This window comes from Scophthalmus maximus, chromosome 19, assembly GCF_022379125.1.
Source record: "Scophthalmus maximus strain ysfricsl-2021 chromosome 19, ASM2237912v1, whole genome shotgun sequence".
Classification (NCBI taxonomy): Eukaryota; Metazoa; Chordata; class Actinopteri; order Pleuronectiformes; family Scophthalmidae; genus Scophthalmus; species Scophthalmus maximus.
This window is the reverse complement of record NC_061533.1, coordinates 10,529,455-10,556,526: the sequence shown is the minus strand read 5'-3', so window position 1 is coordinate 10,556,526 and position 27,072 is coordinate 10,529,455. Positions and strand designations below refer to the sequence as shown.

At 41.1% G+C, this 27,072-nt stretch overlaps 1 protein-coding gene across 3 annotated transcripts in view; it reads left to right on the top strand.

The window, feature by feature from the left end:
• grid2 (glutamate receptor, ionotropic, delta 2) overlaps nucleotides 1-27,072 on the top strand; it is a 434,177-nt gene that overhangs the window by 271,559 nt on the left and 135,546 nt on the right. For all 3 annotated transcript variants that reach the window (XM_035639568.2, XM_035639565.2, XM_035639566.2), the window contains exons 5-7: nucleotides 13,113-13,166; nucleotides 20,965-21,138; nucleotides 25,108-25,269. In XM_035639568.2, coding sequence (XP_035495461.1) covers nucleotides 13,113-13,166; nucleotides 20,965-21,138; nucleotides 25,108-25,269 — 390 coding nt within the window. The remainder of the gene's footprint in view (nucleotides 1-13,112; nucleotides 13,167-20,964; nucleotides 21,139-25,107; nucleotides 25,270-27,072) is intronic.

Here is a 27,072-nt window from a genome sequence, read left to right as displayed (position 1 = left end):
CTGAAAGGTTGTTCATCTGTGTGTGTCTCTGTGTGTGTGTGTGTGTGTGTGTGTGTGTGTGTGTGTGTGTGTGTGTGTGTGTGTGTGTGTGTGTGTGTGTGTGTGTGTGTGTGTGTGTGTGTGTGTGTGTGTGTGTGTGTGTGTGTGTGTGTGTGTGTGTGTGTGTATGTGTAAGGAGCACCATAGGTTAGCACTATTGACTGCCACTAGTCGAGCCACTAATGGGGATGCCAGTAAGTACTCTAGAGATGATACAGATTTGTGTGTGTGTGTGTGTGTGTGTGTGTGTGTTTGTGTGTGAAATTATCATCACATTGTGTCCGTCAATGTGATTATCTGTTTGTTTCTCCCTCCTCTCTGTTTCCCTGCCACAAACACACAAACACACACACACACGCAGATGCACACAAGGATACTTTACCTCACCTACACACTTTCCATGCACACTATGACCTACAAGCATCCTTCAGATACCTACTCTTCTACTATATCTCCCTTCACCTTCATTATATCACAGGGAATATGGGATCTTAGGAAATATTGAATACATTAAAATGATATGAACTACTGAAGTAAACAACCTTGCAATGGTGCCTCAGTGCCGTTAGGCGGCAGCTGACGTCTGTCCCACTCCCCAGTCGGATGATCACTGTTGGCCAGTGTTGAGTACAAAACTAAAACTGAAAATAAGAGAGTATATCCACTATACCTGGCACCACTACACCACAGCATTCACATACACACACACACGCAAACACGCACAGATCACAGATCATTATATCAATTGATGGCACGCACCTACAAACACAACACAACTATACATTATTCATGAGATGGGTAACAGAGGTGAGTGTGTGGTGTTTAGAGGGAAACAATGTAGTAAGTGGGATATGTAAAAAAAAATGTATGTGTTTCCTCCATCATTCTACTCCTTCTTCTACTTCCACTACTTGGAAAATGGACCACGTTTTGGGCTCTTACATCCTCTGGTAATTCCAGTTCTCAGTTCCTAATGGGATTTATGCTATTGAAGATGTATTAAATGTGAAATTGGAATTGTCTTGGATGACAGAGAGGGAGATCAGGAAGAGGAAGAAAAGGAGAGGAGAGAGAGAAAGGGTTGAAGCACAGTGAAATCAGAAATGAAAATAAAGGCGGTTTATGCGAGGGGAAAAATGCTGGCACTTAATGTGTGCAGTGAAGAACGACAAATGGGAGATGATCGTGGATGGGCGGTCTAGGGAAACCATTCAGAAACAGATGGGGGGATGTTTCAATTAAAACCACAGAGTTTCTGTAAGTACAGTACCTTGTTAACAGCTTACAATAAAACAAAATATGTTCTTTTACAAAGGCCTCTTAACTCCGTATGGTTGGATGACCACAAACAATACAGTAGCTTTTAAGAGCAGCAACTGAAATCCACACTCTTATGGAATGTGTTTGTTTTTCTTTGTGCAGACAGCGCTCACGGTCCTCACAACCTCCCAGCAGATACAAATATCTGAACAGCAAAAAATACTGGGGCGTTGAGCTCTGCATGCCGTCCATGTTCGGAAATTGAAAGGTGTCCCCTTGTAGTCAATGTAATATTTTATATGTTGTATAGCGAGGTTGCATGGAATAACATTTTTGCATCCATGAATTCTAGCTCAGAAGTTTGCCTGTAACCACTGTGTGTTACTTACTCGCAGCCCTTCCAGCCACAAACACTTGAGCAGAGACTTGCAAGGGCACTATACATGAACAAAGTGCAAGTCTGTAAAACTGACAGCATTGAATGTGAAATGACGCATGTTTTCTTGAGAAGCAAGCTCTTGAGTGTGAATGACACAGTCGAAGGCATGAAAGTAGCATTGGATAGTTAAACCCCTTTTACACCAGACGTCATGCTCCGCTGTGCAGTGTCCGTGTTTTTGAATTTCTTTGTGACTACGGAGGTGATATTTTGCCAGTGTTCATGTTCCGTTTCGTTCTTGCAGATGCTATTCCGATGGTTCAATTGAAGAATCACATATGCTGTATAATCCATCTTGTGTATAATCTTGCTGACTGCGGCTGAACTGAACACATGATGAAAACTGACAACTCACTGCTTTGCTGCTACAAAAAAACCAAATACACCCACATACATTTAGAGTTCAATTTCACACTCTCTGTGTGTGTGTGTGTGTGTGTGTGTGTGTGTGTGTGTGTGTGTGTGTGTGTGTGTGTGTGTGTGTGTGTGTGAGTGTGCGTGTGTGTTTATGCGTGTGTGTGTGTGTGTGTGTGTGTGTATGTGTCTGTGTGTACGTGAGTGTGTGTGTGTGTGTGTGTGTGTGTGTGTGTGTGTGTGTGTGTGTGTGTGTGTGTGTGTGTGTGTGTGTGTGTGTGTGTGTGTGTGTGTGTGTGTGTGTGCACAACGTGTATGATTGTATAGATTTTTGTTTGCACAAGTGAGGGATCCAAGTGACGAGTCCTGTTGTTTGAGTGGTTGTGTATGAACCTTGTTTTTGTTCTTTAAGTAAAACTCACCAGCACATTCCATTTATATATAGATTACTATATCGATTGCCTGTCACATGTGAAATCCAAGAGAGCTTGCGCTGCAAATAACTTGCAGAGCAGTTTCATGTCACCTCACTATTTCAGCCTTTTCAAATTTACCGATTGGCTCGAGGGAAGGGTTGTAATTGCGTGTCATAAGATGGTGCCATGTTAGTTACTGATTTGCCCAGGGAGGCATGATTCTTGGACAGATGGTTCATTTACTGCTGCCTTTTGTTTCAATTTTTCATCTCAATGCTTTCTTTTTCTTTTCTTTTATATCTTATTTTCCATGCTCACCTCCCCTTTGCTGCGTTTTTTTCCCCCTCCTCGTCATTTATTGTTGTGTTCTCCTCGAACATTTGGTGGTGCAGTGATAACCCTGTTTTTTTTTTTTTCTACTAAATGTTCTTGAGGATGAATTTCTCTCTCAACACAAACATTCAGATAACACACTCTAACACATGCTGGCCAACTTGCAGAGTGTCATGTTATCTCCCTCTCTCTGGTCTCAGTAATAGGGTCAGGCTCAGGGTCAAATAGTCTCTCCACCGCAGGGCCCAGCAGGAAATAGAGGAATAAAATGATTTTATAATTGAGGGGGAAGAAGATGTAATCTGTCTTTGGCGTCAGTTGAGTATTATCTCAGCTTTCCTTTGATTTTAGGTCACAGTGCCCCATGCCTTTGATTTTGCAGAAGGCGTTTTGTGCCAGAGCTGCTTATTTATGAAGCACCCCGCATGCTCCCCACAAGGAGTTTCTTTTGTGAATGGATGTAATTGAATTTACTGATGGCATTTTTATGTCCGTCCCAGTAGGTATGCTATTGTGTCATTAAGTGTATAACACAGGTGAGGTGAAGGCTGAAATACTTTCCCCGATACAGTTGTTGACCTTAAGTAAGCTATGGCCGAATTGCATTGCTGGTTAGTTCAATGCAGCAATTTATCCATTTGAAGTTTAGTCATTAAGCCAAATTTTCTTTCTACTAAATGTCCACATCTGCTAGAAAGTGTGTCTATGTGTATCATAAGATCGGTCACATGCTGGAATCTGATAAATGATTAGTACAGCTCTGCCTTGATGAAGGACATTTAAGAAAACAGATTTGTGGTTCTCTTGGGACTAATATTTAACTTAGAAATGCTCGAAAAATACAGACACAAGAGCAAAAGTTCCTAGTCTCCATTTTATACTTGAATCAATCCTTATTCGGCAACAAAAACACTTGTGTAGAAAGTTTTCTTTTCTGCAACTCAGAGATGTGTCTTGTTATCCTTCGTCACTCTCAGGACGCGATAAACCTTCATCACCTCAGTCTCCCCTGCCAGTTCTCCATCTTAGAGAAAACAATTCTATTTGCAAATCCTTTTTTTCACAAATTATATCTCAGTCATGCATAAGTGATGCTGTATGGGGTATTGAATGTATCAATCAAAACGATTTTGACAATAGAACAATATCTGAGGGTCAGTTAGTTTTGAATGAAATTGAATTAAATATCTAATGAATGCCATATTTAATAATTTGCTCAATTTCACAAGGCAGCATTCCCCTTACAGAATTTCTAAGAACAGTTTTGTAACACTGTACAGTGGAGTCCGATTGTTTTTTTTTCTTTTTAAAGAAACTAAGGTAAGGGAATAATAGTAATATCAACATTAAAATGCTTTTTGTCAAGCTGTAGTGTGCACAGTGTTACCTGTAAAACATTAGAGCACAGTGGGGTCAGCTCCTCTGGCTGACAACTTCAGCATATGCTTCAACCCCTAGAGGCCAGATCAGATGTGTAATTGAGGACCATAACATCTGCTCCTCTGCACCATATACAGCTGGTTATTCCCCTCACTGCTCACTCATTCAAACACCAGCCCTTCACGCTGTGACACTAACATGACCTATCTCTCTCCTCCCAGTGGTAAAAGCTTAATCTCCTGTTGTAAAGTTCCTACGCCAACGCTGCTTACAAGTTCAGCCGACGTAAGAATGTGACTCACAGTGAACCCTGGAATCACGGCGGTTCCCTGGCTGAATTTTCCCCAAACCCTCAGGCATAATTTCTGTGAAACTAGACCTTTTTTTTCTAGCAAGTGTTAGAAATAAGGAACCGCACTGTTAAATAGCTGCTGAAATTAGTATAGGCAAAAAAGCCTTTGACCAAGCTCGGTTGATGGCAGCAAACCTCTTCACAGAGTCACTCAAGACCATTTAACAGTGGGCTAGGGGATACTAAATGAATAAAGTATTCATGTTGCTATTATAAATCCTGAGTAACCAGGATCTCAATTTGTTGTGTGTTTTGCTTGTTTAGGGATTAGCTGTGCTGTTAAGGTTTGGCAATGTTCTTCCATTGATGTTTTTTAAAACATGTTTTTAACAGATAAATCGCCGCATGAATGCAGTATTGATGTGGATTCAGAGTCTTATCATTTGTCTCTTGTGGTTATTAGTTTTGTGGTTGAAACAATATCTGCCGGCAGGAAACAGTGGGGCTTTGTGATTTTGTTCAGTTTGTGTATTTCTCCCCATTGCCTGTCGTAAGTTAACTGATCCTGCATTGCCTGACTCCAGTGATAAAAAAACAACAACAACAAACATAATGAATATGTCTGGTGTGTCTATGTGCAGCACAATGTGTAAGTTTATACTTAAAACAGAGGGTGTACTGTATCGTTTCCTGTGTGTATACGGTATGTGTGTGCTTTTGTGCATGATTGACACACTTATATCTGGTGTCATGAACAATTGACCTGTGGTGTATTTGCCATATAGTGCCGTCAGGGAGAGGAGTAGTGGAAGTGACAGATGGAAGGACGCACTGCATACAGATCAGAAGAGGTCGAGGAATCATTTTATAGTGGGTCGAAGATTAGTCAACCTGGAGAAGCCGAGCTGGATTACAGAAGCACTTTGCCTGCTCCGTCGCAGACGCACAAGCATTATTTCCATCTATCACCATCTACTTTGCTCTCACACTCTCACACTCTCAGACAAACAAACATGCACACAGCCAACCTCTCAGTCCTCTCATTTGACCTTGCCATTGGCAATTTCAGTTGGTATGAGTTCTGACATTTCACGGCATGGGTTAATCTTTTAATTCACCTGTGCTCTGCTGTCTCCTGGCCCTCTTTTTTTTTCTCCCTCTGCATTGACATGACCCCCATCAGTGGAGCCACTGAGCTAATGCTTGATCATTTTTTGTTGTTAAGATGTTTTACTGAGGCCAATAAAAGCCTGCAATCTAAAGATGATTGTCTGTTCTACTCGCTCGGATGCTACTTTTAGTATTTCATTGATATTGCATCAAGAAGAGTAACCATCAGAACTTGAAATAACTGTCCCATGCTTCGATGCATTAAACATCTCAGGTGCACAGAGTCACATGAACCATTTTACTATTGGCGGCCCAGTGGCTTTTTGTGAAGTAGGTGTTCAGCTGTATTTAGTTTGAGATATATGTGGAATATAAAGCAATTGCATGCAGTGTCATGGTTAAATATTTTCAAAATCAACATTAACTCATGCATCCTCCTCCTTCTCAATATGACCATCACAGTAATCAACATTGTGAAAACTGCAAAATCATGTGTGCAACCCCCATCAAGAAGGTTCCAATAGCAAACAAAAAAACAATAAGTATACCTACCTACTTAATTGAATATACAATGAAGTCACATTGATGCAAACATAATTTGAACTGGTTACAAAAAATGGCATGTGTAAACAATATGCTGAGTGCACGCTTGTGAACTGAATCTAAATTGTTGTGTTAGCCAGACTCCTTCTGTTACTTGATGTATAAAGGGATATTTGGGTTATGGACATGCATGCCCAATGTGTGAAATGAAAGGAAAAACCCTTTCCCTGTGTTGTCCTGAAAAAAAAAGGGGGAAAAAGAGCCAGTAAATCAAATAAAAAACATACGCAAACATACCCACGGTCCCACACAAATACACACCACTGTTTGCCTTAGACCTATCAAGACTGGTTATTCTATTTGTTCCAGCTATTGATCTGCTCATATCTAAATGTCAGGTTCCATATCTTCATATTTACTGGATCTAGCTGTGGCGTATGTGTGCAATCGTATGTCAATGCGTGTGTGCGGGTGTGTGTGTGCATGCAATTGTGTGTGCGCGTGTATTAGCCCATACACTCCCTCGATGGCTATGGCAGAGCGTGCATCTGCGGTTTGATCAATAAACTGAGAGGCTGACGTGCACACACACACACACACACACACACACACACCCTTAAAAGTCTTGTGCTGATACATGTCTTGTGCATTGGACCTGTTACCCTTTGCCTTCACAACACATACTATCAAAGACCTTTGCTGTCCTGGCATTATATTATATGTCAGACAGAAAGAGGAAGTGAATTAGAGGAGACAGGGAGGTTAAGAGAGAAAGAGAGAGAAAGAGAGAGAGAGAGAGAGAGAGAGAGAGAGAGCCAGAGTGAGCAAACTCATAGTGACTGAGAAATGTCTGCTGAAAGGACAAAAAAAAGTGAATGACTTTGTTGCCCTTGTTTTCGTCAGCAAGTGAGTGATTGATCAATAACGCCGATGGTGTGTGTGGTGGGTCGGTGAGCGGGCTGAGACCTTGTCAAGTTGAGGTCTGATGGCTTTTGTTGGGTGTGAAAGCTCTCTTACGGTGACGAGTTTGTGTGTGCGTGTGTGCGTGTGTAGGCGACGGAGATAGGAGTAAGCCCCCTCGTCAAACGGGGTTTGCAATGACTGTTCTTGAGCGTTCATTAAAAAAGAACCCCGAACACACATAAATTAACACAGACACACACATGGCCACAATCTACATTATTCAATGATTCAATTCAATTCAATTCAGTATCTCTTTCTCTTTCCCCCCCGCCAGCATAAGAGCGCAACCTTTATAGGCTTTGTAAACCACCAGTGTGTGACCGCGGCTGGATCGGACTAATTAAAGAGACACTAATAGAGGTGATTTAGAGTTATTAGTTTTGGGAGCACTCACACAGGCCTTTGACGCCCCTTTGCCTCATGCCATGGTATGGTCCAGTGCATCCAAGACCAAGACTTCATTACATCGACCTCTGTTTCCTGAAGAAGTATCCCACTTTTTATACTATAATGCTAGATATTGAATGTGATTTTCACTTTAATATACATTTGTGATTACATTTGTATTATATTCACACTTTTCCACACTAACACTTGCAGACTGTTTTTTTTTTTAACTCTTTTTGTTCTTCTGCTGCTCTGCCACCGTGAGCTAAAGTGCAGAATGAGGTCAACCAAACATATACATCCCAGAAAATGACAATAACAAAAAAAAGTATTCTGCCACGTCCCCCTCTATTGCCAGCCAGAACACCTCAGCAGACGGCCACATCCAGGTGTGCAGCAGCTGGAGGCTGGAGCAGAAGTCTACAGTGCATTGCAGCGGACATTTATTTTGCGTGGTGATGATCTTAAATGAAATGAAATATGCTACAACACACTCTAGAAAGTCACTCTGACAGATAAGAATTGACGTTAGACAGTTAGGCTCCTCTACAGATGTTAGAAATGTATAATATACCACTCCCATATTTGTGGCATTCATGTGGTCAAAATGTCTGCAGGGGAACATCTTTCTTCTCTTTTTTTTCCAAGAAGTAAAATCTTTGGGAGCACAGTTTGACATTTTAATGGATTTATTAATCATATGCTATTTGCCCAACTCAGTCTCTGCACGCTTTCATCAAAACGTATGCCATTACTCTTCCATTAGTGCTTTCCCTTTATGCCTGATTGGCCCCAGTATATTACATTAGATTTATCACTTACTTCACTATCCATCCACAATTATTATTTATTTGTGCGTGTGTGTGTGTGTGTGTGACTTGACACCCAGTATCACTTTTGAAGCGTTCTTGAAAAATGTGAACGTAACCCGCAGGCAAGACACTTTGTATTCTGGGCTGTCTGTTTTTGCTGTGTGTGTTAGCCAGTGTTCCATGGGCAGGAGGTTTGTTTGTGTGTAATCTTTACTTTTCCTCCACTTGGCCTTGTGTGTCCATGTGGTTACAAATCATACAAAAAAATTTCATTTTCCAAAGAGACCATCTAAACATGAATGTCCACTAGCTCCTTCAGTCACAGCTGGCGTATACCAGATGTGTAGGTCCATGCCTGTAGAGTGAGTTTATGTGTCTGTATGAAAAGCTGGTATCATGTCATTTACTTTTATTATGATGTTGTGTGCGGTGCAGGTGGCGCGACACACGTATTTGTGTGCCAACAGATGCATGTCAGCGAAGTGCCTGTTTATGCGTGTGTGTGTGTGTGTGTGTGTGTGTGTGTGTGTGTGTGTGTGTGTGTGTGTGTGTGTGTGTGTGTGTGTGTGTGTGTGTGTGTGTGTGTGTGTGTGTGTGTGTGTGTGTGTGTGTGTGTGTGTGTGTGTGTGATGTTCGAGCTTAGTGTTTCCATTGCAAAGTATTTAAATTCGTAGAGGAAAGTAGTGTCATAATGCACTGCCCTCTGCCTGACATTGTTTCATAATTTTCAAGCATGCAATACAAATATGCACACACAAGCACACACACACACATTAACATCAAGACACACGACACACAATCAAACATGCATAAGGCGCACTGTGGGAGTAGCGTGAGTGAGGCCAGTGACATTAAGCTTAAATGGCAGTGGTGACATGCAGCAGTTATGATGTATCAGGGAGAAAATGCCTCAGTTAGCATGCACTAAATGCTCTCTTCATAAACAGGGAGGTTGAGAGACGGGGAGAATGCCTGGGAGAGACCGACGGAATGAGAAGGAAGTGGATAAACTCCTCTCCTTGTTTTTGAAAAGGAGTGGTAATGTTTTAATGCGTTCTCTAACAGATTTCTGAGACATGCAAATTTGAGGCGGGAGAAGGAGTCTGCGGCTGGGTAAGCGAGAGCGAGGCAATGATAGAGGAAGGTGCGAAGAGGTTACATACAGCTCGCCAGCTGATGAAAGGGAGCGATTAAGCGGGAATAAGCAAAACTGGGTTGCACGATTTGTCAAGAAGATCGGAAGGAGCAGAGAAGAACTGACACTAGCTTAAACTGTTATGACTGGGGAGTCCGACATCACTCGGAAATCCAATACAGAAATGTATCATTGGTTACAATTAATATTCGTTATTACAGTTAACAAATCAACTTGTGTCGAGTCTCTCCTTTTTTCTTCTATCTTTTTGCAGCATCTCCTCTCTTTCTGCCTCTGCCCTTCTTTCTCACCCATGCACACTTTCTTCCCAGTACTCTTTGGTCTCTCTTCATATTTGCCCTCTGTCGCACAGCATTCAGGTGAAATAAAGGGTTTGAGATGACAACAATAATCCTTCTCATCCACCTCAAGACTCAAGAAATAGACACACTGTTCCCCCGGCACATATGCAGACACAAAAACGCCAATTAATTAAAGTCATCAAGAATATGGTTTGGATGAATTTGGTTGACGGCAGCGTTTTTTTTTTCATTTTCTTTTCTTTTGAGTGTGTCAATGGAGGCAAAACAACAGCTCAGCAAATGAAAGTACTTTTCTCTGGGCAAATAATGCAACAGTGGCTGGACTGTAGTGTAAGACGCGTGAATGCTTGTAGGTGTTTTTTACGACGTTCATCTATGTGTAACTTATGCGTGTTTTCCACAGCTTAAGCTTGCATGTTTAAGTGTGAAGCTTGGATGTGCCTAGTTTGGAGGGTGGGCTGTAGGCTATTTGCTTGATTTGATCACAAATAGTGCGTGAAATTAAATTACACAACTAATTTTCAATTTGGAGCCCTTTATTCAATAGTAGCACCCACTTTCCCTCCTTAAGCATCCAGCACAAAGTGGTTAGGCAATATCTGGTTTTGCATTAATATTTTATACCGACTCACACACACACAGACACACAAACAGCCATATGCAAACGTGTATAATGTATGCAATGTAGCATATAAGACTTGATTTAGAAATAACAAACAAGCAATCATTGGAAATATTCTTCCTTCCTCGTGCAAGTTTGAATAACTAAAGAATTATGTTTGCGTGTGATTATTTATGTGTGAGTGTGTGTGGTATTACTAAACTATTGTCGAATCAGGCCTCAGTATGAGCAGGAGGCCATGTCAACATCAGCCAGTTGCCAGAATCAATAATTGTTTTCCTCTTTGTTGGACTCCTTTAGGAGTGACAGGCAGACAGAGATTGCTAAAGGATCAAAATGGTGTTTGGCTGCATCGTGGCCACTCGATAGAGCACATACCGGGCCGGGATGCACAGTGGTGAGGTGTTGCAGATCAGTCTTAGTTCTCTCTCCCTGCTCCAAGACTTTGAGAAAAAAGGCTTACTCATATTGACACTGAGTCATTGGGTTTTTCCCGGTCCACAGAGCTGGTGTTTGTATGATCTTCTGCCTTCAAGAAGGAGATAGCTGAGCTTTTGTGGAGCTGGTCGGAAAAGGTCAGAAAGAGCTCTGTGGTGGCTCGGAGGGAACGACGCCCAGGTGACTCCTACTCATACCTGCACCATTGTCACGGAGCTGCCAATAAGGCAGTTTGCGAGTTCGTACAACAACTAAGTTTTGGGTGTCGTGTGTGTGTGTGTGTGTGTGTGTGTGTGTGTGTGTGTGTGTGTGTGTGTGTGTGTGTGTGTGTGTGTGTGTGTGTGTGTGTGTGTGTGTGTGTGTATTTGTATTGAACAGTTCCAGCCCCTGAGGAGTCATGTCTAGTGTTAGGAGTATGCCCTTTCACTAATTAGCTTGAAACATCTGTCCAGACGGCTGCCAGAGGGTGGTCATAATGGGAGAAGTGGAAACGATCACATACCCCGGCACTTGAATATAAACAAACGCAGACACACAGAGTTATTTACAACACTATATGTGTGTGTATATATATATATATATATACATGAGATTTGATTTGGAAGATTTTTGCATTTGCATGTTTAAAAAGGAAAAGATTTGCCCATAATCCCTCGTGAATATCAACTAAACTCTTAATGAGCACCAAGGGAAGGGAACACGGGGAAGCACAGTATGAGAAAATGGAGCTTGTCCTCTCTTCACTCTCTTTCCTTTCTCCCTCCTTCACTGCACGTTGTGTCTGTTTTTTTGCTGTGCTCCAGAGACAGGAATAGCATGAGCGGGAAAGGAATAACCTACTATTCTAGTGGTTCTAATAGTTTATCATCCAGCTGTGTTCTAATAACAAGAAAAGCGGGCACGGAGAAGAGCAGCGATGCTGACAGAAAAGAAAAATTAAGACAAATATCATATTTAGCATCCTCCTTCCTGCCCTACTCCTGGTCTGTGTTGCAACCATGTCTCTCCTGCAGCGGTGGCATTTTATGGAAGCCGTCAGTGTAACAATGATGAAGTTTTATGGAGACTCTGTGGCAGATTAAACCACTATTAGCCATGCTCCGTCACCCTCTCCAGCTGTTGCCTTTTGTTTACGGCCAAAAAGTGCTTTATGACACACGGTGCTATAGTCACCTAGACAATTACAGCTAATGATATATGACTGGCACTGTATTTTAACACCAGGAGTGAGGGGGGGGGAGGGGGGGGGACCAGAAGTAAATTATCTAGATAGTGCAGAGGAGTGTTAGGGTCAGACATTTTGGTAAAAATGCCAAAATGGCGAGAACTTACTCGAGGCTGCCAGTGTTCACTTTTTCCAAGCTTGTTTGGTTTCTCCTCCTGAGCAGATACGGTTTTTGGGACAGTCTCTCCAAAGCCCTAATACTGATTACTGCACTGTGTTCACGTTCCTTGTCACTAAAACTGATTCTGGAGAGAGGAACCTTCTCTGGCAAAGCTGCCCTTTTAATATCAGTCCACCAGGGTGCGAGTGCACCTGGCTTGTAGACGCAATTGGAGATGGCGCTCTGATTGGTTTACTGCATGTTTTTGGGCCCAAAACACACACTTGATTAAGAGGGAGCCTTTTTGAACAATGTGTCCGTCTCAGCGACGTTTCTTGTTTTTCCTGCAATGAAACAGTCAAGTGGATTTGGACACACCCTAAACTCACTTTTGCTTCAGACCAGGTGCTTAGATCATTAAAACAGAGCTCAGAGGAAGGAATACAGAGAGAGAGAATTCTACTCAAAGGTTTTTCTAATGAGGAAAAGCTCTAATGCTGACATTTACCAGTGTGTTCATGTGGGAGTTTGCAGGTATTTTGTCACAGACAAGCAAGTTTTGCCATTTCTGCATGTGTTTGATAAGACATTTAGCAGATACCCTGAGCACCTTTGATACAAGTTTTCTCAACTCTCTTAATGCCAGGCTACACACTGTGTCCGCCTTTTTACATTTCCATAATGTTCTTTTTCAATATTATTCACACTTTAGATTGCATGAATCACATTATCCAAGACAAAAAATATGTTTAAAAGCCGATAATAAGGAATGAAAAATAAACTACTTGTCTCTCAATGTTTTTCCCATCTTTGAACCGTATATGAAGTCATATATTTGAAGTCAACTGACAGTGTTTCTACCAAACCAATTACATATTTTCTTATTAGATAGACATATTCTATTTCTAAATGCGTTGCTGTGCTTTTTCTGTGTGTTGCAGGTGGTGGAGACCAACCTGGTGGCCTTCGATTGTCACTGGATCCTGATTAATGAGGTGGGTGCCATGGAAATCATTAATGGATCCTGTGCTAGGTGTTCCTTCAGTTCACCTTATTGTTTCCATTATTCTTGGAATATTTGTGTTTTTCTTAAATTTCACATCAGTTCATTTAATAACACACACAACTTAATGACCACGTGTCAGTTTAGTCTACGTAAGTGAGCACACGTTGCTGTGCACCATGGGAAGAAAAAACAATACAGCAAAGATCTTCCTTTATTATGCTCACCCCTTAGCTTGTAAAGAGACACTTTACACAGACAAGGCATTTTCCGAAAATGACAAAGGTGATCCTGAAGAACGCTAACACAGATAAGTCACAACATCGTGGCAAGTGGTAACAGATGTTGTGGCAGATTGGGTTATGTTTGTGTCAGGTTGTGAAAGGCTTAATTCTGATCCTGCAGCAATGTGACTTAAAAACTTTTTTTGATGTTTTTTTTTTTTTACAACTATTTAAATTACTGTACCACTACCACTACATTTGTGTGTTTGCGCGTGAGTGTGTGTGTACACTGATATCTAATGCAGTGTGTCTTGGTAGCCTTGGGCGTTGCAGTGAGCTGGATGGGAACAGCAGGGGGTCCAAGCTACCACACACTCACACACATACACACACACACACACACACACAAACACACACACAAACTGGTGCTCAAACATAGCCCTGTACACAAGCAGATGTATTGGAGGAGTAGCAAAATAAAAACTGCAGCAGTCTTATCTTTCTGCAAAAGAAAGTGTTTATTTTTAAACAAATGTTAGTATGCATCAGTAGCACACTATGATTTTTTCAAATAGGCAAGTAGAGCCGAAGCACCAGCCCACAAGTACCGACGACCCCTTTGCCCACAAAACACCATCTAAATGTGCACTTCAGCTGTTTAGCCGCGGGAGAAATGGACCTGACAAAAACATACCATTTCATGACATGAAGAGTAGTAGCCAATGTTTTTTTGTTTCCTGTCTTTGCCGAAAGTCTCCCACATCTTGCTGCCCTCTGCCTGGTCATCTTCACCTCTCTGCCCTCTCTCCTGCCTGGAGAAGTCACTTATATTGTAAAAAATAATTGGCAATGTCACACTCTATTGTCGGATCCTTCTTGCCTCAATGTGACCTCAATCTTCTCTAACCTACTGCACAGAAAACTGTACACCTGAATTAACAGGACGGAAAAAAATAAACATGTTCACTCAGGAGGCAGGACAGAATTAAAGTGCCTGCGGATTATGTTACATGGTTAACTGTAAATATGTAAATTGCATAAATATGAAAGATCAAGGTGGTGTAATTTAAACCTCTGTGAAAGCTTCCCTTGCAAAATGAGTTATTAAATGCAGCTACACATACATCCTAACCACTATGCATCATGCATGTTGACCACGAAGATTAGTAAGGAACGCACGATATATGAGATGCTACATAACAGAGTAACATGCTTGTGGACTTCTGTACATTCAAGGCTCAGGAAAAACTTGAGTTTCTATATGCATCTGTGCATGTGTTAAATAATGCACAAAATACATTAGCTGATCTCAGAATGGTGCTAACTAGCAACAGCTATAGTCACCCATCACATATCCCAGCTTTGATTTTCACTACGCCAGCGCCAATCCTCCAAAAACATGCTGCTCCCCTTCATTGTCACAGCCCCAGAAATGACGGAAATGATAGATGTAACGACTCCTAGTCAACCTAGCCCCCAGAGACAATATCCTGCTGTGGCCACAAGTAGGCAGTTAATTACAAGATGAATGCAAACAGGCAATATCCGTTCCGTAGTGGGACCGAACAATTTGCTGAGATCCCATGTAAGGAGAGATACTGCCTCCGCTTTGATATTGTTCTGTTCTTAGCTTTAAACGATCAAGCAATGCTTCCCTTACTTGTGCTGATGGCACGGCGCGGTGTGCCTGACCTCCGTTAATGCTACAAACGGCAGCCGTGTTCTGATTCTCGCTTTTAGAGCATCAGTCTCCCTATATGAAGGTGCATTGCCTCAGACAACCCCTCACTTTTGTTATTCTCAAATTCTTATACGTCCAAGATGTGGGGGAAGAGAATGAGCTTCCCGTCTGCACTGAAATGAAAATTGCAGCAATTTAACTTTTTTTTTTTATCATCAGAAATAGAATCAAGGACAGAGCTGTTGAAAAACAACCCTACGTGATGTTGTCCCACTCAAAGTGTGTCTCCTCTGCTGATTGAAATAAGTGTGTTCTCACGACGTGACAATTGAAAGGTTATCACTCAACTGAAAAAGAAGAGTGCTGTCTTTTGTGTGGCAGATGGCTTTGTCAGGCAGCCTACTGAGCGGTCTATCGTTACCCAAGTGCCTGGTAGGCTAGAGTCACATCTAGCTGTCTAATAGACTTTCTCCATATCCATTGCATCCTTTCAGGCATCTGGTGTTGTCTAACTCTCTCCAGGCTTCCTGACAGCGACCTGCTCTCTGCTTAGCTTCCTGAGAGCCAATGTCATCCTGCCCCCTGCGAGCATGTCGAGCAGCATGCAGCCTGTAACATTTTGTACCTGCTGCCTTAGCATCAATGCTGTCTGGCAGCCCCACGCTCCCTTGGTTGTTAATGTTTTAGTGACGGTGGATTATCTCTGAAGTAGCATTGTTATAGTCATAGATTTAAAAATAAAAACACTGTTATGACCTGTACGGTATTTCAGCCGCTTTGTGCCGAACGACGACTCGTGTTTTTGACACGACGTCCTCAAGCTCTGTCTCACGCTGTCTTGGTTCTCATGCAAATCTCACGTCACATTTTACGTTGTCATTTAAAATATAGCATGAATCAGTCAAGCAAAAATAAATGTGATGGCATGAGACCGGATTGGGTCATGGGCAAAACAGAAAGGCTAAACCCTCTCATCTCGTGTTAAATGAACACATGCACTCGAAAGCTTAGAGATCTAGCTGCATTTTTTCATGCAACACACAGTGTATCTTCTTTAAATGTAATCTAAGTTGTTAAGCAGAGCAAGAGACCTGCCCAGCCACTCTAGAATTCTTGACCATTCTAAGAGTAAAGTGATCTGGAAAAACGGAAAAAAAACCGGAGTAGAAGAGAGAGGTGGCGGAGCAAAGAGAGCTAAGAAGGAGAAAGGGATTTCATCTATTCCTTTGAGTCTCTCTCGCCTACCTAACTGTACAAAAAAATCATAAATGCCTTAAACTTTTTTAAAGAAAAGCTTTGTGATGCGATGACCTAATTCTGCTTGTCAAGACTGAAATTTAGTCACATGTTCTAATTCAATATGTCTAACATGGGGTCTGTGAAGTCCTCCGGTGGCGTGTTCAAAATGGATGAGCGGCCAAAATATCCTGTCATACGTGTTGTCTTCTTGTACTGGTTCTTTGGAGAATGAATATTCCTGTGTGTGAAAGAGCTCTTTGCTCCCTGTGGTTTATTATGGATGAGGGGGTACTGTATGGTTGTCATAACTCTGCTTTATCTACAGCCACCAGTCAGACAGTCCCACTGAGGGGGAGTTCACAGTTCATAATTGATCATCCTCCCTTTCCCTATCTCCTTCGTTCTGCTCAGGATGAGAGGGTGACGATGAGGAAGAGAAATAATAAGGGGCGCTCGTGGCTACTCATTTTGTCTGTCTTTCTCTGAAGTTTGGAGGAACTCCACTGTTGACCTCAGTCATTCTGATTCTCTTCATGGTCTTTCACCCTCTGCCATGCTATCTATCCTGATCTTGCCTGTTGTTCTCACATCATTCTCATCATTATTTTCCCTCTTCTCTCATTTCTTTTTGGCTCCCAAAAGCTCAAGTGCAAGGTAATGAGAGGAGACGAGATTATAGGCCTGTCAGTCATCGTGAGTCTCCTAAAAACGTAGTTTCTACAACTACAACAGCAAACCTGTTTTGATTACAACCAGAAAAAGATTAGATTACTGCCATGAGGACAGGTCCAAAATACATTTACTGCCAAAATATCACGTTGCAATATAATTTCTACTTGTATTGACAACAGCATTATTACACTTTTTCACACTTAACCAAAGTGCTTTTCCTGGCCAAACCTCAAAAGGGACTCTGGATGTGAAGCACGTTTAGGCAGTGTTCCACCTGCAATCCACTCCAACCCCCGGACGGTGACATTGAATCTAGTCGGACGTTTATATGGTATTTAATGCTTTGAGAACATTCTACAAAACTTTGGTTAAAGAGGCCGTACCAAAATCGATTCCACAAACTCCAAAAGGGTATCACGGTCAATGCGAGTCATTGTTCTTGGAAACACAAAAGAAAGAAAGTTGTTGTAAGTTACGGCTGCAAGCAAAGTTAAGGTAAAGGACACTCGTACAGTATTAATGGCTAGAGAAGTGCTTGCAGAGGGAGAATGAGATAACAGTGGTGCACGCTGTGCACAGCTGGAGGTTTCCCAGTATGACTACAGCCATATACGACGACTGTTGTTGCTCTGTGGGTCCCCTGGAGCTGTGTCTTGTTCAAGGCAAATGTGATGCGATGCATCCCCGATCCAGATTTCACTCACTCGAGTGCTGTATCTGAATCAGAAACCTTTGATCACAGTGATGTCTTTAAGCGCACGTAAAAAGTATTTGCACAGTGAAAAACGCAGCTTATATTGCCTTTTCCACTGACTCTGATACATTGCCTTCAGTGTCTTCACTGCATATGTCTCGTGATGGTTCTTGCTTTTTTTCTTACATATAATGTGTTTGCACTCATTTTGTCTCACTCTCTGTCCATCATTCTTCTAAACCCACCCTTTTCTCTGTCCCTCGTCTCCATAGTATTTGATGATGGAGAGACACATCATGTCTACTGTAGATGTGTTTGAACCCCTCGGAAGAAGGCCCTACTTGTCAATGACCGTTATTCATACATTTGGATCCAAAACAGATAAAGATGACACAGCCATCCCCTAGAAGTAGTCAGAGTCACCTTTGGCTCCATTAACAAGTCCTAACAACACAAGGTACTTTCTCTATGTTGCTGAGGCAGCATTCCATTCTATACAAATCAATCTCCGTACAACCCATTTCAATTTTTTTCTGAAGACATTAATAGATGTCCCAGAAACTGTGGAAATGAGAGGGTGACATAGAGGAGTGTATCAGGTTCGGGTGAGGAAATTGCCTGAGGTGAAAGAGAGGGAAGAGAGGTCAAATGAAGAGAGACATGCTTTTGTCCGAAACTGTTTTGTTTTTCAAAATGTTGAACTTTTGAATTTGAGCAAAACAGAGGGATTTGGTGTTCTCATAGGCGGGGGCAGGGGTGGTGGTGGAAAACGAACTGTGGGAGGAGCAGCAAGGGTCGAACAATAAGTGAACAACAGCCTTTTTCCCGCTCATCCACGGATAAGAGAGAAGGGGAGATGTGGTGTCTCTTGGGGGGGAGTGGGGAGAAAGAGAGTGGCTGAAAGGAGAAAACATGGAGGACGTGTAGGGGTCAGGGAAGAAGTGCCAAGAAGAATTGAGCATGAGGGATGTGTTTTTGCTTTTGACTCTCTTCTTCAAATAAAACACAAAGAAGTGTATTTGGTGCTCTCGGGGAATGGAGGGACAGGGAGGGAGGTGATAGGTTGAGGTTGATGGGGATGCCAGCAGACCAAAACGACAAGTTTATGTATTTAACAACTAATGATTCACCGCTGCACGGTGTTCTGAGGGTTACAACTCATCCACAGCTTCTGCTCTCACGTCGTTGGACTTGGAGAACAGAATTTGTGGGCACAGTCATCTGAAGGAGAATGTTAATTAATGGGAATGGATTAACAATAATGCCTTAAAAAGTCCTTAATTTGGCATTCAGCAGTCATTATTTCTTGTTTGTTTTGAAGGTCAAATAAGGCGTATTTACATAGATTGTATTTTGATCTATTGATTGAGGAAGCCCAGGAAGGGTTGACCCTTCCAGTGCAGTTCACTTGTGACGAACGCAGCAGGATGTTGTCCGAGTCAGACGCGCTCACAACAGAATGAAAATCTCCAGAACAAGCTCACTCACACATTCTCTGGAAGTTTACTTCACTAGTGTGTGCGTGTGTGTGTGTGTGTGTGTGTGTGTGTGTGCGCGTACGTGTCACATTCATTTTGTCTAAGCTTTTAAAAGACAAACAGCCTTTACACCTGTCACCACTGAAAGTCATACTAGGTGAAGAGTGTTTAGTCTGTCCCCAGAGAGACAGTGACAAACAGGCAAACAGAATATGACAAAAGCAGAAAGATGGGCTAACCTGTTGAGAGGACAATTCTCAAATGCAACTCTTCCTCTTTGAGTGTGTGTGTTTGCCTGTCCATTGGACAGTGTATCTTTTCAAGTTACATCCTTTGAGTGGGTTACTCTGGAAATGTTCTTGCCCGCCGATATCTCTCCGATGCCCTTGACTGTCTGCTGTGAATCTTAATTTTCTTTTGGCCCACAGATCTGCCTTTTTAGCAATTTTCAGCATTTCCTCTCTGTCCTGCATCTATTTATTTGTGGCTTTGTAATTCAGTCCCCTTCAGGGTTGTTATGTAGGCAAATGCTTGGGATTTTTGCCACGTTTTAGCCCCAACAGCCAGAAAATAGATTCCTTACTTGGACTGTTTAGAAAGTAGATACTTTAGAGCACAGGGCATTCATACAAAGTTAATCCTGTACAGTTCCTCTTCAAGGTATTAATACCCCTTTATTCTGTTTTTATCATTTAAGACTGACAAGTCTCATCTAAAATATTTAAAGGGCAGCAACTTGATTTCAGAAGTAAATGTATATGAGTGCACACTGGGCCATTAATCAACCTAATTACTATTGTAGATGAGTACAACTATACCAATGAAGCCTGTATAATACTGCTTCTAATCACCATTGATCACATCCCATGAAGACTCACAGGTCTTAATGAGCGTTAATTACATTCAAATAAAATCCATTGAGATGAGTCAATGAACCGAAGATATCTATAATATTACCCTCCCCTCATTTGAATTGTCAGTGATGGCTTGTTTATGTATGTGCATGTGTCTCTGGAAGTCTCAATCAACCCTCGCAAAGGTTATATTTGCGTGATGAAAAGGCTTAAAAAAACGGTCTCATGGAAACAAATGCACGCAGATTTGCACCTAAACTGGCATATGCACAAGAGACACACTCCAGCGCACACAACACAAGACAATTGCTGCGCGCATCTACAAAGAAAGCAAAGGCTGTCTCGGTTGGTGGCGGTGTTGCCTCCACCGGGAACGATAAATGTCAGCTCTCATCTCGTCACCACATGACCCCCTGCACTTGCACTGTATAGACGGAGATCCACGGATAGAGAGTGAGAGAGAAAGAATGTGTCCTAGGGCTAAAATCAGCATTGATTCCTCCCCCAAGGTTTAGCAAAGACGTGCAGGGTACGTGCAAACACACGTGTATGTACACAGCAAACCAACGCAAATATGCACAGACATAAGGATTCCGTACCCTGCTCCTTCCTCCTCCCTTTGCTGACGTGTTCCTTTCGTGAAAAATACCCTTCTGTGGTAGACGATATAGACAATGGTTTCTGCTCCACAGTGTGGGGGAAAATAGAACAAGTTTATTAAATATATATTGTTTTGATTAAGAATTACACAGAATTTGTATAGAACACAAATCAAGTCAAGTTTCTCGTTTCGCTTCTTATTATTGGCGTTAGTGTTTTTTGTATTTTTCTTTCATAATTGATTTGTTGTTTATCATGTTATTTACTCCCCACACCCCTCTCTCTTGAATCCCCATTACTCCTCAACATATCCCAACCACCCTCTTTTTCCTCTTTCCACACTTTCAGGAGATCACAGACTATGACTTGCAGGAGTTAGTTTTGAAGTCAATCGGCCGGCTGACGGTGGTGCGGCAGACCTTCCCCATGCCCCAGAACACAACTCAGCGCTGTGTCAAACACAACCACAGGATTAACACTTCCCTCTGTGACCCTAAGAACCCCCGGTCTCAGCAGCTAGAGGTGAGTTGGTCTTCATAATTTGTCCATAAGACAGCTCTGTTGTTTTCAATGAATCCACAGGAGACTGATGGCATACACAAACAGTTGTGTGTGTTGGCGCTAGTAAGAGATTGGTATGCCATGAGGTTTTTTGTCATAAAGAGTAGGATATTGAAGAAAAAAAAGTTTGTAAAAACAGGAGGATGTAGGTAGTCACACTCAAGGAATCATAATTAAAGCCATTCGTTTAGAGTTAGGTACAACAACTTGCAATAAAGTCCCAGGAAAAAAACAAACATTAAGTTTTTGAATGTTTGCCACTTAATTAAAGAACAATGTATGTACCGTATCTCGATCATTTGAGAATGAAAAACATAGTTGACATAAACTTTTAGACCAAAAAGCTTCAGAGCTGTTGTGGTTCTGCTCTTCGGGCCTTTGTCCCCTTGCAGTTTAATTACCTGTAAGTGTGTCTGTACCTAATGATCGGAGAAAGGGAAAATAAACTCAACTCTAAATCAAGTCTATCAAAGAGCAAGACATCAACAAATGAGGTTGAGTCATTTGTTTTACTTGAAGCACAAGTCCAGTGAGACTACAGTCAATTACGACCAACTTCATTACTGAGCAGCTTTGCCCCTTTATAAGAAGAAGCTCCACATCGTAGTACATCACTGCCAATGACTTACAGAACAAGAACTGATAAAATAGAAGTTTGGTGATATTGTACACAGATATCACAATCCATTACAGTCATTGTTTGACATTGTTATAAAGTTATTAATTAAATCATAGTGTACAGTATGTTTTAACACAGAGGTCATGAAAATTATTAATTATGAATCTGTTGTGTCGAATTGCAGTAGATTATTCAAGCGTACTTCAATTATCCACTAAGTGCAGTGTCTGTCCAACTAATCTCTGTAAAGCTGAGTCATTTGATTCAATGACTGAGCCAGAATCCATTTCTTATTAATATCTCATACTGTAGTTATGACTTATTTGTTTAAAATGTGCATCAGAACACCCTGACTTCAATTAAAATAATAAACAAAAGCACTTGACTTTCAGACATATAGTCATGGAAGTATTGAACTGAAATACTCGCAAAAGTCCTCAAAATTTTATTTAAACGCTGTTCTTTGGGCTTTGTCTCCAAATTTTCCAAAGCCCAAAATATCAAACAACTTCCTGTATGTACTTAAAAACTACTCTGCTGCTCCATTTCTGTCTGAAAACAGCTCCCAGTGTTTTCGTATGACATTTCAACATGTCTCCTGATCCAATAGCCTACCAACGCCAGGCTTGCTGATTTGAAACTGTCACAGCCTATGCCCGAAAGGTTTTTTTACCTGGAACATTAATCATTTTGGTAAAAAGTCAGCTCACAACCTTGCGTGTGTGTGTTTATCTTAGACCACACAATTCATCTCATCGTACACTCCTGGAAAACATAGTGACAGCTATTTTTTTTCCGCTTCTTCCACATTTCCTTTACTTAGTAGTTTTGTTGTGTTTAATATGTCCCCCAGGGTGGCAATATGTATGCAATTACCATCCCTTTTTGTGTGTATGTGAGTCATCAAGCTGCCATCAAACAGAGCGGAGAAAAGGGAACACACTCTTATTTATTTGTCATGACAAAAATGTGAAATTGAATTAATGTGCTGTTGATTTATGTGGATGCACAAGGCCCCGGGGGAACACATTTGATGAAAGTTGGAAATACATTGAAAACCGAAACGTGGTCTTTATGTTCGTATGGATATCTTCTTTTCAAATACTTAGACAGTTCAGTTCTGTTCAGTGCATGGGCGTAAGAGAGCATGACCGTGCATATTTAATGCTTTTTTCCCCCGAATTAAATAAAGTTAAGTAATAAAATGAAATGTGAGGTTAAATGTAAGATAAATGCATGATGTTTTTATTGTAAAAAAGGATGGAAGTCTTGGGTTGTAAAATATAGTTAGACCGTGGAGGCCTAGATGGCCCTGAAACATTGAACAATGTATATGAATTAAGTTTGCGTTGCTTCATATATATATATATGCGTTTTTTTAGAAACTCATTTAGACATCCTGCGTTTATGTGTATGTGGGTGGAAGGGTGAGTGGTTGAATTATAGAGAGACAGAGGAAATGAAGGATGAGATAGAAAGACAGTCAGAGAGAGAGAAATATATAGAGAGAGAGGAAGCAGATCAGCTCAGCGGTCAGAGAGTGACCCAGAAGCCCAATTTCACACTGCACTGAAGCACATCTGCTCAGGCTGACCACACAAGTGCGCGCACACACTCACATATAATGCTCGCCTGGAGCGCAGAACCTACTGATCATTCAAGTTCCCCATAGAGAAGAAACACTTAAAACATTTTCAGAATAAAAGCAATAAGCAGAGAGGCAGAGAGAAAGAACCATAGTCAGGCAAAGACAACAAGTGAAAGATTAAGATAAAACTGTGCTATAGTTCACCATACAGTGAGAATAAAGTTCGATAGAAGATGGACTTTTTTTAAAGCCTGTTTTTCTGTCAGATAATTGTCTGACAAGTTTTAAGGAACATAGTTGACTTTAAATATAACACACTGGAAGGAGAGTAATAGACCAACCAAGCAAATTACCATGGCTACACGGCATGTGGCAGTAAATAAACTGCCCACCTCTTCTATGGAAAAAAGTTATTTCTGCGTTAAACTGGAGTAAGAGGATCGTCGCAAAGAACCACACATTTTTTTATGTTTTGCATTTTGATTCCATCTGCAAAACACTATCTCACAATAATTTAATTGTGTAAATAGAGTTTTTCTAATGACACTGTTATCCCTAGACTGGAACAATGAGACTGATATAAACTAAAATAGACCAAATATGAAATCAGATATGCCGATAGCTACATTGACCACTGAGTTTGTATGTAGATCTACTTTTTTCACACATCAAGTTTTCTGAGACTGTTTTCTCTATGAGATGTAAGATTAAAATAGATTTTTTATATTGTTGCTGTTATCTCAGGTTCTATATCTAAGGGTTGTTAATTAAATGACAGTTTTTTGAGCTGTTTGTTTTCTGAGCAGAGATGAAGAATAACCTTTATTATTATTAATTTCACGTATTCCATTTATTTATATCCTACATGCTGAGCTTCTATCTCTCCGTCTCTCTATTCTTTTTGATATATGAACAGCACTGTTCCTGAGCTTATGACTTTTCGATCTATATTATTGTTTTTTTATGTGTGTTAATGTGGATGGGTATTCATCATCTGCATGTGCGTTCATGTGTGTACATTGAATCATGCCTGTTATAGCCAATCTGGTTATTACATTTTCATTAACATGTAGGCGGGAGGCTCAGTAGATCGCACAACAATCAATCAAAGACTGAATATACTTCCCTAACTCCTGCCGCTCTGTCTTTTTCTCTGGTACCGAGGTCCCATCAGTACATTTTAATTCACGTTACCCTTAAAGTGTTTCTTCTGTGTAAGGACGTGCGGCTGTATCAGCTCACATGTAAATATGTACACTTGGAGCAACAAGAGGGACATGTTTTAGGTGAAATTACTAATATAATGCACTAAAGAATAATACTCCATATTGTTGGTTCAGATAGTGCCAATCACAAAGCAAAGAGAAAGAGAGAATCTCCAAAGTCGATCCAAGCGTAGTCATTGTTTTTTCTTTTTTGCTCAAAGTGCTCATGGGTATGTACTGTACGTTAAGCAATGCAAGTAAAGCAATTAAATTCAGCATTAACTTAAGTCCATCTTTCCCGGCTGCATTACTTAAGGAAAAACAAGAAGTAGAGTAACTCCCAAAGTAAGAGACTTGTAAGCACAAAAGACCTGCTAATAGTGTCATTCTGTTATTACAGGTCGTATCACAGCATTGAGAGAAAATACCCCCAAGACCGTCCTCAAGAAAAGTTACATTTCTGTACATATACTGCTGTTGTGTCATTCTTTCGTTCTGTCTTTTTTCCCCCTCTGTAGATCTCCAATCGCTACATCTATGATACTGTGTTGCTGCTGGCCAATACCTTTCACAGAAAATTGGAGGATAGGAAGTGGCACAGCATGGCCAGTCTGAGCTGCATCAGGAAGAACTCCAAACCTTGGCAGGGAGGCAAGAGTATGCTGGATACTGTTAAAAAGGTATGAGAATGAAGACGATGCTAGAATGCATACTTGAATGGTCTCGCCAATAGTCAGCCTTCGATATGAATGCCTTCCCTTTGCATTCCCGCATTATTTTACATGTCGGCTAGCATTGTTGTAACTAAATTGTTAGCCTCTGTGACTTCAAGACACCCAAACATCAGTATAATTAATTCCCATGATTCATATACTGTGATCCTAAACCTTGTATACGGTTTGAAAGAAAAAGTAATCAGACCAGGATGTTGCTCATTCAGCATACACTTGTGGTGCGTTTACACCGGATGCGACACAAATTCTCCCAATTTGCAGATATACATTTGAAATGTTGACATTTTTTGTCCATGCCTGTTCAAATATAGCTCATAAAAACTTTGTTTAGAACAAAAAGGAAAGGAGTTTTTCGAAAAATTATTCTCAATACATCTGCCAAAAATCAATTCTTGACTTACAGCAGAAAACAACTTTGTGTGCTTGGAGCGGAAGCTGATTACCACAGATGAAAGCAGTAGCATAAGCCCGATCACAACTAAAACATAAAAGTACAATTTTTGATTCCTTCCTATTTATAGATGTGTCTCAGATGTATGCTTTAGCAGTTCCTTTTAGCACTTCATTTATGGAGTATGTATTTGCATTTCAAGACAATGTGCTCATTACAAGACATTACTGCTCCTTGGCTGAGGCACAACAAGATGCAGTCACTGCTAAATTCATTTACACATTGGCATCACTTGGTATAAATCCTCTCCAGGAACGAAGATTGACAAGTGCTCAGTAAATGTATGACCTTATTACTCATTGTTTCCAATGACCGCATACTTTTAGAACAACACCTCCATCAATCAGCAAGTTTTCTCTCAGATCCTGAACAGTTATCTTTTGGGAGAGAGAGCTTTTCATCCTGCAGTTATGATTTTGTGAATCTCTGCATCTCACCTTGAGTTTAGGCTGGGGTTTGGCAACACTTTGATCACTGTTTAAACCAACTGGATCAATGCCCTCTGTTTTGATGTCAATAATAAAAATAAAAAAATACTCCAGGGATGGCAGTATGACTGAAAGATGAAGCCAAGTAAAATGCTAATTTAGGATTAGACAATGATAAATACAGCCCAATGGCTTTCATATCTATCTCTGCAATTCACCTTGAGATCCGTCTGGGGCTTTCATCAGTCAGCCAAGGCTGTTAAACCAAACCCTGATGTCTCAACAGAGCTGTGTTAAAGAGCCCTAAGCAGTAACAGAGTTGACTTCAACAGTCTGCCACCAGTTCCACTTCCGGATGTATCAGCCATGTGCGTGTCTGTGTGTTTAATCAGTGCTCTGGAATCTGCCATTATAAATACTAATTTGCAGCTGTTGATGAGGAGCTCTATTGATGTTGTTCTTTGGTGTTTACTGACAGATTCATAGTGGGTAATAAAACGCACCAGGTGAAACTACGGTAACACTGATCTGAGTGCCGTGTTCGATCTGCTGCTAGAGTACATATCACTGCCCTGTCTTCAGCTGCTATAGACAGTATCCACTTTTCAGCGTCAGTGATTCAAGCAGTTAGGTTCAGCATTCATTTAAAAATGTTATTGATTGCTCTTAAGGCACAGTAAGTCCTATGATGCAGCCCGAGAGCCACAGTCAGGGCTCATGAGGCTGTTTCAAAGTCTAAACTTAATCCTTCAACTTTATTGTCGCACATGACTTGTTCACCTACATCTAATTTTAATGTAGTTTTCAAAGGCCAAAACTTACCAGTCAATTTTTCCAACTTTAAAAAAAGAAATGTTCTGCCTTTCATTC